The following is a 14,803-nucleotide window of genomic DNA, read 5'->3' on the forward strand; positions in this document are numbered from 1 at the left end:
ACCGTCGCAGAGTCTCAGGGCTTGCGGCCGCCATTTTGGCTTCTCGCTCCGGCGGCGGCGCCTCCGATCGGTGTTGCCGAAGCAAACAAGGAGGCGACCACGGCGAGGAGAGCGGGGCGCGCTGCTCTCTCGTCAGTCAGCAGCCAGAATTTAATAGTAAGAAGAATAATTATATTATTATAACTGCAACGGACGGAATTCGGGCAGGTTGGCAGTCGGTCGGAGCGAGGAGGGCAGCTGCTTGAAGAACCTACTTGCCTGCGGCCGAGGCCTTTGCTGGGCCGAACAAGGCCACTGATGAGGCGACAGCGGAGAAGGCAACGCAGCCCGGGCCCGGGTTGAGGGAAGCGCAGGATGGAGTTGTCTGCGGCTGCCGCCGCCAGGTGAGTGGGTGATGGGGCTTCCCTTGCCTCCTCGACTGCCCCACCCGCGGTGCTTTTTATTGTTTTGTCGAACGGAAGTGGTCCCCATCGCGACTCTGTAACGGCAAGGCGGCGGCCGCGTGGTGTGTGTATTCGCGCAGGGGAGGGGAGGGGAGGGGAGGGGAGGGGAGGGGAGCCGAGCCTCCCCCCTCTCCGCTTTTTTCTTCTCTCGCCGCCGCGAGCCAAACTTTGAGACTCTTTAGGTAACCCTTTAGGTCAGCCGGCCGCACCTGCTGCCCCCCCCCAGATGTTTGAAGCCTTCAACTCCCGTCAACGCCAGCCAGCATGAGCAGTGGCCAGGATTGCCGGGCGCTGTAGTCCAAAACACTTGGAGGGCACCAGGTTGGGGAAGGCTGCTTTAGGTTTAGTGTTGCATCCATTCTTTTCCACCTGTTGCATTTTCCTTTCCCTTCTCTTAGGCAGAGGTGGGACATTTGTGGCCATCCAGATGTGTTGGCTTTCAACTCCCATCAACCTTAGCCAGTGGTGAGGGATCGTGGGTGTTGTGGGCTAAAACATCTGGAGGACTACAAGCTGCCCACCCCATCTTAGAGTCTAAGACTCCAACCCAACAATTGCAACCATAAGACATCGATTAGCCTTATTCCTGTATAGCCATCCCCTGCATAGCCCCTTGCATCCCCGTACAGGCCTTCCCTGACAGTTGGCATTGCCCATATTTTGAGTCACTTCCATTTAAGCATGTGACTACCAATTTGATCATTGTTGCAGTTCTAGAATATTTGTATACAGGTTTCCCTCCAGGGAACCTCTTTAGCTGTATGCACACCTTTAGGTATTGGATCTTCTTTTCCTGATAACAGCTCCCCGCACCACATCTGAGGATGTTTCTGTAGCTGCCCAAGGCAGTTTGTTGGTTAGAAGAATTAAGTACAATGTGGTATTGTAGTACAGCCTGCATAACTCACAATGTTATCTAGTTCTTCCATTTTTTAGTGCTCTGGAGTCTTACAGTGTCTAAACTGATTCAGCTACCTGCTAAGTCCTAGTAATGTGTTTCCCCGCCCTCAAAAACAGACAGCTCTAATATTTAATTCCCAATGAAAATTATTAGAGAGAGCAATCCAGTGGTCTCAGGGCAAGTGCCCCAGGGACCACAGGATTGTTCAGATTCCCCCTTCTGAGGTTGGAGACAGTGCCCTGAGCCTGGAAGAGGGAGTTGGAGATCTGACCCCCTCTCTTAGCTGGAGGGGAAAGAACTGCACCTGCTGCCTTCTAAAGTCAGAAAAGCTACCTCAGAGGAAGAGGAAGGGGGGCTTTCTGGTGGGTGGAGGAAGGAAAAGAGCAGAGAGAACAGGATACGCATTATCCTGAGCCTCTTCCAGCTTCCTTCCCTCTCCCTCTGAAATGCCCTTCTAGATGGGGTAAAAAGCCCATCTAGGAAATCTGCAGGGCAGGATGACATGGAGGCAAAGATGGCCTCTGCCACTCTTTCTGCCCTGCATTGGATGATCAGATGTTTCCGAGTTTGGGGACTTCTGATCATCAGGGGCATGATCAATATTGCGCCCTAAAGAATTCTTTGTATCATATGTTTAGTTACCCTGAAAGTCTCTTGGAACACATCAGGAACACAGATATATTGGGAATTAAAAATCGCAGTTGTCTGGTTTGTTTTTGTTTGGCTTTTACAGCTGTCTTTTTGATCCTCATTTTTTTTTTTAATGTTTTTAAATGCCTTCAACCTGTACACCTGAAAGTAATGAAAAAAAAAGAGTCAGATCAGTAGCTGTTTGGCTCATTTCAATGTAATGAGTTTGTGTAATGTAAACAACAATGAACATGTTGCCCCACTTTGGCAGAACTGGTATACGTGTATTCAAAATATTCTAGGCTAGTTTCTTTCTCTTGATAGGTGTTGACTGATTAATATAATTGCTTTTATGACTGTACTGTAAGTAGTTATTTAGGTTGCATCAAATGTGGAGTCTGGAAATTAGAGGAGTCGAAGGAAGTAAAGTATAATCTTATTAATGCCTGTATGGATTTATTATTAGTGAGCTGATTTCATCTGGTATTCTTGTAGCCTTGTTGTAAGACTATCTGTGCCATCAAGTAACTGCTTAGGGTGGGGCACACTGACTGCTACATCAACAGAACCTCACCAACCATGTTGTTCCACTGGTGTTGGAGGTTGATGCACTAGTGCAGGTATATGGAATTAACATATCAGTTACTGTTTAACAGTATAGTTCAGCCAGATTAATTAGGCGTGATTATTTGAAAATAACATAAATTGAAAAGTGTTTTATTACTAGAACTGATACTATTAAGAATAATAAAACATAACCTTCTGCTACCATTTCAGATGTCAGTAATCATGGTGTGATGGCTTTAATGTGGAAATTTTATCTCTTCTTTCACCTCACCCTTCACTATTGGATATGTTATCTTGATAGGCAATCCCGCATATATTCTGAACTATCATACAGAAAAATATGTGAAGCCTATTTGTTCATCTCATCTTGATTTGGAGGAGCAGGAATGTGCTATCACAGTTGTTCCTATACGTTGTGTTATTGATGCACACGTTGGCAGAGCAGCTTCTTTAAGGGAAAATATATTCATAAGGTTTTGTAGTGTGAATCATATTCTTTTTATAAATGATACATGTATGCGTGTCTGTCATAGTAATTTTTAAAACTTTCAATAGCAATAGTGTCATTTTGCAAGGCTCTTTTCAGAACATAGGGCCTTTTCCAACTGTTCCTTTGTGCCAGAGGCACCTTCCGCTAACGCAGCAGGAAGCTAGTACTTCCTAAAGCAGTCAGAGACTAGCATTTCAGCTTGTTTCTGAGGTTGCTTTAGGAAACACTTAGCTTCCTACTGTACTGGCATTTGGTTCTATAGGCACAACAGAATGAGTGGAGGCACAGCAACAGCATTTGATACTGCCCACAGTGTTATAAAAATGGATTCCAGATTGAGTATTTCTAAAACAAATTTATTCTGCACCTCCACATATTTTTACTTCCAGATTTTACTTTATTTGTGGGGGTGAAAATGCATAGCAGGGGAGAATGTCTTATCTTCTGAAAATGCTATTCAACTTGTGGATTTAATCTATTTTGAAATGTTCTTATCTTATCTTAGAATGAAACGAGGACGAAAAAACAGCAAGGGCAGCAATCATTTATCAGATGAGGAGAATATGATAGATGGCAAAAAACTGAAAACTAGAGATAAAGAATCAGCTGAAGTATTTCAGAGCCCCAGTTGGGGGAACCTTATTCCAGAAATTGTTCTGCAGGTGTTCCAGTATTTGCCTCTCCTTGATCGTGCTCATGCATCACAAGTCTGCCGTAGGTGGAACCAAGTGTTCCACATGCCTGAACTGTGGAGATGTTTTGAGTTTGAACTGAATCAGCCAGCTACATCTTACTTAAAGGCTACTCATCCAGAGCTCATCAAGCAAATTATTAAAAGGCATTCAAATCATCTACAATATGTCAGCTTCAAGGTAACTACTTTGACTTAAAAAAAAAAAAAAAGGGAAGGTTAATTACTCTGTAAATTCCTGGTCCAATTCTACATTCATGCAGCAGTGCTGGGTAGATAATCTAATAGTACTGATCAGCTGTTTCGTGGAGAAGAAGTAAATCTAGCTCTCTGGCCTGAGTAGCTGATTGGTATTTCTTAAGAAAATGAGAAAAAAAATATATTAATGAAAATTTCTGAACCAAATGTAGTGATTTGGGAATACTTCATACAGTGATTGGGTTTGCTTCAATTTAATTTTAATTTGAACAGAATGTAAAACAAACCTCATCCTGAACCTGCATGTTGATCTTTATTACCAAACAAAAGCTGAAAACTATTACTGAGTTTGAACTGTTTTTGTAACAATACAAACTAAGGAAACACGAGGAATTTCTAAATTCAGAATGTAAGTTCTAGTTTTTGTGAAAACGTGTGAACATGTTATGTATCTCTGCAATGGTTTTAAAATATGAAATGTTTTAAAGAAGCCAACTTGTTTTACCCTACCTGAAAAAGCTAATTTCTCCCATGTCAAAAATCAATTATGGTAAATGACATGCCAATTTTTATTTTTAGTTACTCTGTTTTATTTTTTATCTACCCAATAACAACCATTCTTTGGGAGGGTGCCAATCTTAAAATAGAATAATAAAAACTATGTTAATGGGACACTTCATTCTGATCAGTAATAAGAGGAGACAAACAGGAAAGAGGTACTTCATGTTCCAGGAATTTGAAATTACTATTGCTTTTCAGCATAGATATGGTTCTTTCTCCCATTTGGATTGTGCTAATCCCAATGGACAACCAGTGATTAGAACATACATTCTCTCCACTCTCCCCTGAATGGGTATATGGCAAAGGATTCCATGAACTGTCCAGACTTCACCCATTTAAGGAAAGGGAATGTGATTTTACTGTTGATAAAGCGCTAATAAAGTTGCCTTTGCAGAATGAAAAACATAGGCTTAGATTAAAATACGTAGTTGTCAGTGATGTGGATTTTCCAGAAAATGTTCCAATGCAAATTAGGTTAATTTGCATATGAAAATTTTCAGTTTGCTTTGCAAAATGTTCTGATTCTCTAGAGCAGGGGCGGGCAACTTGTAGGTCAAAACTTCTGGAGAACCACAACTATCATCCTCACCATTGGCTATTCTGGCTAGAGTGGATTGGAGCCATATGCCAAAATATTTGGAGGGCCTCAAGTTGCCCTGCCCCTTCCCTAGAGAGATCTGATTTATCATGTTTATTTTACTTGTATTTAGTAAACAGCAGAGCTTAAAAAATGTGCCCCATGTTAATTTTTTGCCCCAATACACCACAAGTATTTTACCTGAAATATTTGAGGAAAAAATTATATCACATGGAGGGAGCAATCCTATGGCTGCTAGTCAGCAGCTGGATGGCCATAGGATAGGTCGGTTCCCTAAGAACCGACTTCCATCCCCTCTTGTGCTGCCTCCTAGGCAGCATGGAATGGCCCTGCGCTCAGAAGAGGAACACAGAGCAGCAAAAACGGGGCATTCCCGGGGGTGTGTCATGGCGGGGAAGTTGGAAATACTGGTACGACACATCCTACGTGTCGTCCAGCTGCTGCTTCCTGTGCTCCAAGGTCCCATGGCTAAACAGCCAAAATTGGCTGTCTAGCCGTAAATGCAGTGTGGCTGAAGCACGGAGGGGACGATCCCCTCCACACTTTTCCTGCCCTGCATTGGATAGGCAGTTGCCTCTGAGTTCGGAGGCTGCCGCCTATCCTGATAGGATTGCACCCTTATTGTGATTTAGGGTGCAATCCTATGCATCTTAGGCAGAAAAAAGCTGTCCAACTCCCCACATTCCCCAGCCAGCCATGTTTAAATATTATATTATGTAGACATGTACTTCCCTTACACTTAAGAAAAAACCCTAACAGTATTGAAAACCATTGAGACATTAAGGGCACAATGGCTGGGGCATGCTGGGAGTTGTAGGCCTTTTCTCTGTCTAAACACACATAGGATTGTGCCCTAATGCATTTTAGCGACCCAAAGAACTGTGCGTGATATGCTGACAACCATGCATCTATTTCAACAAGAGTTCAAATCTTTGCCACTAAGGCTTTTGGGGCACCTTCAGTTTCGCTGTCACTATTCATTAGTTCCATTTCACTATGAGACATGTAAGTATTTCAATGACATAAATGTATTCTCTCACATACTTGCTAAGGATAATCACTTGAAAAACACTTAATTACAACTTTGAAACTGACAAGCTTGCCTAATATTGTATTTGCAGTTGGCATACATTCCTTTTTACCAATGAACTTATGAAATGAAAAACATTCCATGGAAAAAGAAAGCCCTGGAAAATTTTCTGCCCTGCATCACTCGTAGTTGTTGCATTTCTGATTTTTTTGGTGATTTCCCCCTTTCCCTCTATGCCACTCTGTTCAGGAGAGGTGCACAGGGGCAGATTGTGGGCTGGGGGAGCCCTTTCTGGTTATGGAATGAATGTTAGGTTCCAAGCAATGGATTAGGAATACAGTCACTTTTTTCTTTTAATTCATGGAAATAGGACTGAAGATCTCCTAAACCACAGAAAACTGTTGGAAGATAATTCAGAGTTCATGCTGTGTGTGTGAATGGACTAATAGCATACTCCCAGATCACAGCTGGCATTTCCTGGGAACAGTTTGTTTATGAGTAGTTTCCTTTTATGTAGTCCATGTTGCCAGACTCACATTATAAGTTTGCTTTCAAAACAACTGCAGTCTGTTAAATCTTTTACTACTTAACTTCTTATATTTGAGTTAAATTGATAACAGGTATGAGGGCATTGCCTTGTTTATTCCCAAGTAGTAGTACTTTTGTTCTTGCAAAAGGGTCGTGTTGAGATGTTGTTTCCTTGCTCTTTTGCATTCCTTCTCAATGAAAAGTTTCCCTAAGGGGAATTAATAGGATGTCTTCAAATATCTAGTCAGATTCAGAAAGATGCATCTGTGTGTGAGGAGGGATTTTCTGAACCTGCATAGTTAGTGTTCTTTATCAGGGTGTTTGGGTAATGTTGGAATTGAGACTGTGCAGATGGCAGCAATGTGGCACCAGGCAAGGCTCCACTGTCTTGCTCCGCATGCCAAGTGGTCAGCCAGACTCTGAGGAAGACAACTGGAGGCTTCCTCCAATCTTGGAGCTGCAGGGTGGGGGGTGATTACCACACCCCCCCTGAAGCCCCGAAGACTGAAGCCTAGGTTTTGTTTTGACTCTGCGCTTGTCAAAACAGATCTGCAGCTCTGAACTAGAAGTTGATGAAGAGGTGTGTGGGCTCTTTGTTCCTCCTGCCGGGCATTCTGAGACTGGAGGGGGTGGAAAAATATTTTGTCTATTTTCATTATAGAAAATTACTCACTTCACTCAATATCACCACAGATGGTATCAAGAGTCAATAGTATCCCACTGGTTTACAACCCCCCATTGCAAATCTGAATTTTAAAAACATTTTTCTTCACTTAGAACTTTCCTTGTGAAAGCTATCATAGCTATCATTTTCATCATAGCTGTCATTTTGAGCAAAACTTGCTAATCTGTCTTTTGAGGTCACTGTAACCCCAACTGTGTCTGCAAATGTTTGCAAGCAACCTGCCAAAAAAAAAAGTTTGCAAGCACCTCAGGTGATGGCCAGACTTAATGGCAATTCTCAGTCAAGGATCTTTAGTTGACCACTTTTCTGTGTTCACTGAGAGATTTTTGGAAACTGTGTTGTTGAGGGTTGTCTTCAACATTTCCAGGGCACAATGTCTCTGGTCTCCTTTAAAAGAATCAGGTCCTCAGATGTGATTATTGGCTTCAGTGTCAAGTTACCAGTGTGACAGAAAAGCCTGCCCCGGGCACAACCTGTGGAATATGTTTCTATTAGAAGTAATGAACAATTAGTGCCATTCAAAAGAAAATGTCCAAAGAAGTGTTATATGCCATCCAAACTCACAAAGTATGGCACACATTCTGGCTGTTTATGACACTGACATATATGTGGGAAAGGAAGAAGGTGTCCCAGGAGCTCAAAACGTAGGCCAGACAGAGGTTGAGAAACTAACAACATATTTACAGGGTTCTGGGTGGAATATGACAACTAATAACTTCTTCACCAGTTTGCAAAAAAACACAAGCAAACCAGACATGTGGTTAAACATAGCCAATAGTGTTTTTTAAAAAAATATGGTAGACATTGCCTGCTTAAATGCCTATAGTGTTGAAGCTGAACAACCCACATTATAAAAGATACTTCTTCCTAATAGGCATAAGGTCTAGAGTTGACCAAATGCTGTCTGATTCTATATTGGGTGCCATCCAGAGGTTTTGGACAACTCCCATAATCCCTCACTAATGGGCCATGTTGGCTGGGGCTGATGGGGGTAGTACCACGCTGCCCACCCCTGGTCTAGACACACAGCTTGCTATCAAAACAGGCAGCATCGGACCTGATAGGACTCAGTCTCTGAAGGACTCAGTTTTCATGATTTAAAAGAGCAATCCTGTGTTTGCTAGACAGTATCTAGTCAGCCATAGGATTTTTCAGTTTCTGGGAACCAGGCTTTCCGCCCCCTCCCCCGTCGCCTTGTACGCAGCCCAGTTCTTCTCGATCTCTGCGCTCATAACCACAGCGCAGAACAGGTGACGGGGGCATTCCCAGGGGAGGGCAGGAGACAGTGGAAGCGTCGTTATGACACTTCCTGTGTGCCATACGGCCCCCTCCTTCCCGCTCCAACAGCCCCAGGTAGACAACAGAAAATGCAGGGTGGCCAGAATGTGGAGGAGAGGATCCCCTCCATGCACCCTGCATTGCATAGTCAGCCGCCTCCGAGTTCATAGGTGGCCAACTATCCCAATAGGATTGCTCCCTTAATCATAGTTAAATCACTAGCGAGGAAGATTTTCTGTTCCCCTCCGCTATCCCTTGCATTTATATCCAGATTCCTCCTCCTTGTTCAGATCTACTCTTTTTCCCCAAATTCTCTATTCATTGGCTTTCTCTCTGTTTGCACTTAGAGGCAAGTCTGAGAGAGAAGGAGAGAGCGCATGCACTTGTGTACACTACGTGCAGTGCAGAATAGGACAGATCAGGTTATCTCCCATCTCCATAAACTGCTGTTAACGTATTCATAGGATATAATTAGAAATTGTATAATTAATATTCATGATGATACCTTTAACATAGGCTCTTTTTTTTTACTAATTGTTTTAAGAAAAATTTGAAATCTGATTTAAATTTTAAGAAATCTGATTAAAATTTTAAAAGTTGATTTAAACTTTTAAAAATTCAGATTTTTTATTTTTAAAAAAATCATTGATTTTTATGAACCCTGGTTTAAAGCTAGATGATTACTCAGTGAAAACTTACAAAATCAGTCTTAGGGTGCAATCCTATGGGTTGTACCCTGCGTACTCTTAAGCCCCCGAACACGGCTTACAAGTATCTTATGCAGGGAGGGTGGTGCCTCGTGCTTCCTCCTCTGCATTTTAGCTAGATGGGCGGTTGTGCCTGTCTAGTGGAAGCTTCATGGAGGGGGAGGGAAGGAGGCTGGGGTGGCAATAGGAAAGATCATAGGAATGCCGCCCCGGTCTCCTCCACGCCCCCTTCTCCCTATCTCCGCGTTCTGTTTATCGAGCACAGAGAGGCAGCCCCCGCATTTCTCTCCATGGCAGCTACATGAGGGAAGGGGAGGGGAGTGTGGTTTCCTGGCTCCAAGCTTGGAGACCTGTCTTCAAGTGCGGAGCCAGGAAACCGAAAAATCCTATGTCCCGCATACACTGTCTAGGGAACATAGGATTGCTCCCTCCATTAGAATGTTGTGAATCATGTTTGAGCATGACTGCAAACAAGCAATTGACAATGACAAGGTTATGAAAGCATAGCTACCAACAGGCAGGCAGATGTGATTTTTAAATTTATACTTAACTTGAAACTGTGGTTTGGAACTATATGTACAAATTTGGGCCTTGCACATCCTTCCTTGAAATTCTGTATTTTTTCTTTCTTGGCAAACTTAGTTTGCCATTACATTTAAACTAGCAAACTATGGGTTGTGCTTGTCCTCCAAATCATATTTGCCATTCTGAGTTGGAGGGCAAGAGCAAATCATAATTCACCAGTCTGAATGTAATGGCATTTGGAATGCATAAGGAAAAGGGGAGAAAAGGAAGATTGGTGTTCTTGAGCCCAAGACTCATTCTTGTAATATTTCCAAACCATGATTTGGTGTTACATGCGAATCTACATTCTGTTTCACACAGTGCTTGTTTCAGGATAAATCCATATGCTCTATCCTCCACCAAAACATGAGAAGCCTGTAACTTTTCGATCAGGATGTCAGCAAGCCCACAATATGGTTCTTGAGAGCTAGTAGTACAGATTCTGTTATAAATGTGTTGGTTATAGTTTATCACTCCTTTAGCAAGTGCTGACTTCTGCCTGGATTGTAACCAAATCAGGACTACTGAAAAACAAGAAGGAAATATCAGTATGCTTGGGGGAACCCTAGCCTTGTAAATGTATAGAAAACCTTTAAGAGGCTATAAGGAGGAACCCTCCACCCCCAAAAAGAGCACAAGGAGGACTGCTCACTAGCTACATAATGTAGAGTGGCTGTAGGAGAAGAAAAATGAAAGACGGAATGGATCGTGAAATGATTGGCTAGAACCATGAATATGAGCACCCTTTTTAAGGAGGAGGATATATGCAGTTATTTTTTGCAGGTACTACTTCCATCTTCTCAGAAATAACAACTAATACAGCATCCTTTAGCTGAGATTCAGAATCAGTGTGATCTAAACTGAAGATGTTTTTCTCATCCAACTTTTCATAGCAGAATCAAAATTAGTAATTTTATTCCTGGTGGACTTCACATATTTTGAATAAAGAGTTCAGAAAGTTTTCAGTTTTTGAAGTGATGTTTGCATCCATTGACTGTTTCTTTTCTATTTAAGGTGGACAGCAGCAAGGAATCAGCTGAAGCAGCTTGTGATATCTTATCACAGCTTGTGAACTGCTCTTTAAAAACACTTGGACTTATTTCCACTGCTCGACCAAGCTTCATGGATTTACCAAAGGTATTAATAATACTGAAAAACTGATTCCTTAGCATGCAGTGTGCTCCAGTGGCCCAGGCCCCTGTCCTTTCCATCTGTTGGTGAGAGTCCTGCTAGGTCCTCAGTCTTGCATTTGCAAAATCTTGAAAGATTTCTCTCTGCGTTTACTTAATCTCACTTGCCTGGGATAAAGAGCCAGGTAGAAAATTCATTTTCCTCCTCTCCTTTCTCTCCTGTGGCACAGAACTGGCAGCTGCCATTGCAGTGTGCTGTATTCCATGGAGAGAAGGGATCAACACAGTGTAATAGCTGCTGCATCTGCAGGTTCTCTTTTCTCTTATGCAGTGAAAAAGAGTGCATGACTGCATTTGTGTGTAACAAAACACTATTGTTTACTATGGTTTATTGTTATGTGAGCGAGACTTGGGCTTGTGTGCTAACCCCTCCCTTCTCTTCTGGCATGGCCATGAGGACAAATTCAGAAGCCTTTGCTTCCATTTTCAATGAACAACACTTTAGCATTATATCTGAACCATCCACTATGGTTAATCTTACCTGTGGTTTATTGAAACAAACCAGCTTCATAAACAAATGTTTGAAGTTGGTCTGTTTCAGTAAACCATAGTTAAGACTAATCACAGTTTGCATCAGTTTCGACATAATACTAAACTGCGATTAGTTAAAAATGGAAGCAAAAACTTCTGATCAGGCATCCTCACTAGAGGAGGAGAGAGTGCACACAAGATTGAGATTTATTCACAGAATTATAAACTATAGCTTATTGTTGCAGCCTGTGTGTGTGCACGCATGCGTATACATGGCAAGATTAGCAGGGGCTCTTGCTTGAGTCTGCATTATTGATGTCTTCTCTTTACATTCATAAAATAAATAAGCTATCAATAGGGGTTTCAGTTGGTAAAAGGCTTTGTTATCCTGAGATACTGCCCTCAATTAGAAGCTAACTGATCAGTCAGATATTATTGCCAAAGGCTGTTCTTAAAAGTTACAGAAAAGGAAAGTTTTAACTACTTGAGTTTGTCAAAGGAGAGACTCAACTAATTTATTGATTATTAAGTGTGCTTGTTTTCTGTTCACATTCAGCTGCCTTCTAATTGAAAGCTTTCAATCTGTCATGGAAACCTCTGGTTGAGTGTTCTATTCAAATCTGTTAGATGGTTTATGATGCTGTAGGAGTCTCCATAAATACATAACTAATAATATGACCTGGAACTTTTTCTGAGTGTGCTTTTGTTTTGTATGTTTCACATTTCCTAAAACACGTGCAATGATAACATGAAGGTTCATCTGCAAATTGAAGAAAGTAACTAGTCTTCAAACATCTTGCTCCTTTGTCACATCCTAATTGAATGGTAAGAGTTGTAGGAGGGCAATCACTCAGCCAAACTAACACCATCATGGCCTTGCTGTTTCACCAGCTACACCAATCCTTGTGTTTACTGGCAAAATGGGATTGGCTGCATCAAATTTATATGACACTACCCCATACATTTGGAAGAAAGCCACTCCATACCATTGTTAAGTCATAGCTGTGTGTGACTGGCCTAACATCACCTAATGAACTTAATGGCTGAGTGAAGTTTTGAACCTGGGTCTCCTATCCTAGGCTTGACACTACACACTAAGCAGTGGACTTTCCCACTAGTGACAGCAGGTAGCCAGTAGGAAAAACTTTGCTCTGCTTCCAGGATTGCCACTGATAGGTGCAGATACAAGCTGCTGTCACTCTTGTTCTTGCTAACAAATGATACTATAATGGAGGGGGAAGGTAATCTGCGATCTACATATGGGCTTCTTGGAATATTTGACCAGGACCAGATAATGGGTGGTGAGCTGACAATATTTGATCAGTCAATTGACTAGTGTGCCAGTCCTAATTGTGGGGCAATTCTTCTCTAATGTTTGCAGTTGTCTGATGCTGCAGTTGTCTGATGCAAGTTTTTTATTTGCAAATTTTCTGTCTCTGTCTTTCTGATATTTGCCATAGCCTTTAAGACAAGGAGGAGACAGCACAACCTAAAACTGGGACACCCAGTCACAGCTTTCTTCTAAGCTACCAACTACATGTACTGTTAAAATTTCCCATTTAGATGCTTGCTGGAGGTAATTGTACCTTGTTCTGTATAGATGGTAAACTGCAGGCTTATTATAAACATTCATAAACTGAACTAGTCTGTTTCAGCTGTGTGTACTTCTGAAAGGGCTTTAAAAGATGTTGCTTGCTCAAAAATTTAAACAGTTGTCCAGTTTTGCTGCTGTGGATGAAATCCATTGTATGGTGTGGGTATTAAGTTTCACTTCTTGATTTCGCTGTTTTCTCCTTTCTACAGTCACACTTTATTTCTGCGCTGACTGTGGTGTTTGTAAACTCCAAATCCCTTTCTTCACTTAAGATAGATGATACACCAGTAGATGATCCATCTCTCAAGGTACTAGTGGCTAACAACAGTGATACCCTGAAACTGTTAAAGATGAGCAGTTGTCCTCATGTTTCTCCAGCAGGTGAGCTTGCTCTTAGAATTATCTGTGTGCAGTTATCTTGTGTTTATTGACTAGCCTGTATCTGCAAATTTAGATAGCACAGAATTGTATGCCTTTTTTTTCTTTAGTATACTTAGTTATATCAGAATTGTATTATACATATAGTATAACAAACTATATACAGTAATATTGTTATCTCTTTTAATCTCTATTAATGGGTGGCCCTGGAGACATAGCTAAGGCAGTCCAGGGTACTTGTGTATAAATGTTTTTGAATTCCTAACTGACAGTATGTTATTATGCGTGGGCCTTGGTTTGCAGTAGAAGTTATATGGCAAGCTCACATGATTAATGGAAATATTGCTATCCTATGAAAAAGCAAAATGGCCATTCTGGCTTTGTGTTGCTTCACCAGACCCATCCAGATGTATACACATTGGCTTATTAAGCAAAGATATGCATGAGCTTTGTGCCCATATGCGCTGTCTTCTTCCTTTGTTTCTGTGCTGCAATTTGACACTTCCTGGATTAATAATAGTTTCCTGTTGTGTCCAAAGTGGGACACTGTGGTTACTATGATTGAAAGAAGGATCTAAAACCATGTTTTGAAGTTGGTTTAAGATTGTAATTTGTTCCAATCCTGGTAACTAGGTCCCTGGTTTGGACATAATGGTAAACTCAGGAAGTATTGAAGAAGGAACGTGGGATGGGGTGGCGTGAGGGCATACATAATAGGAAGCTGGTTAAAGTATTGAATCATGGAATGCAGAGAAGGAGGGTATGCAGAGGAGGAGGAGAAGGTGTACCATGGGCATGGAGCACATGGCCACATGGTTTATAAGCCAAGATATGTGCATTTGACCTGGGCCACTATGTGCTTAGGAGATGGGTTTAATCACATTAAACACATTGTTTGGAATTAAATCCCAATGATTTACAACGATTCCAAACAATGTGCAAAATCAGGTAAGAGCATATACTTAAGTCAAGGGGACTTAAAATTGCTTGCTTTTGGCTGGGTTGTGCTCTTTGGGTTGCATCCAGATTAAAGGACATGCAACTGGGCTGGCAGAAGTAGACTTCCCTGCACCTTCCTCCCCTTCCAGACTCCTGAAAATGTACAGAAGGTTGGGGGACCCTGCTTAATGGGGTAGTCGGGGCGGGGGGAATCCACCAAAATTGGGTGGAGGCAGAGTTTGTTTGGTTTTGTATCTACAAAAAAAAAAAGCATGAAGTAATTCAGCTTAAATAATCATTTATGTAAATACCGTATTTTAATTGATTTGCTTTTACATTTTAATTATAACTTTGTATCTC

The 14,803-nt window shown here is 41.7% G+C and overlaps 1 protein-coding gene across 3 annotated transcripts in view; it reads left to right on the top strand.

Annotated features, from left to right (window-relative positions):
• The window catches only part of FBXL3 (F-box and leucine rich repeat protein 3), an 18,843-nt gene continuing 4,040 nt past the window's right edge, over positions 1 to 14,803 (top strand). Inside the window, exons 1-4 of one of the 3 annotated variants that reach the window (XM_084844801.1) lie at positions 1 to 383; positions 3,537 to 3,903; positions 10,886 to 11,008; positions 13,336 to 13,507. In XM_084844801.1, the coding sequence (XP_084700927.1) occupies positions 355 to 383; positions 3,537 to 3,903; positions 10,886 to 11,008; positions 13,336 to 13,507 (691 nt within the window). In that variant the 5' untranslated portion in view covers positions 1 to 354. The remainder of the gene's footprint in view (positions 384 to 3,536; positions 3,904 to 10,885; positions 11,009 to 13,335; positions 13,508 to 14,803) is intronic. The other 2 variants (XM_084844802.1, XM_084844803.1) reach the window with 2 other exon arrangements.

Source organism: Heloderma suspectum, chromosome 3 (assembly GCF_057233095.1).
Source record: "Heloderma suspectum isolate Gila_16-S chromosome 3, 16-S_ref, whole genome shotgun sequence".
Classification (NCBI taxonomy): Eukaryota; Metazoa; Chordata; class Lepidosauria; order Squamata; family Helodermatidae; genus Heloderma; species Heloderma suspectum.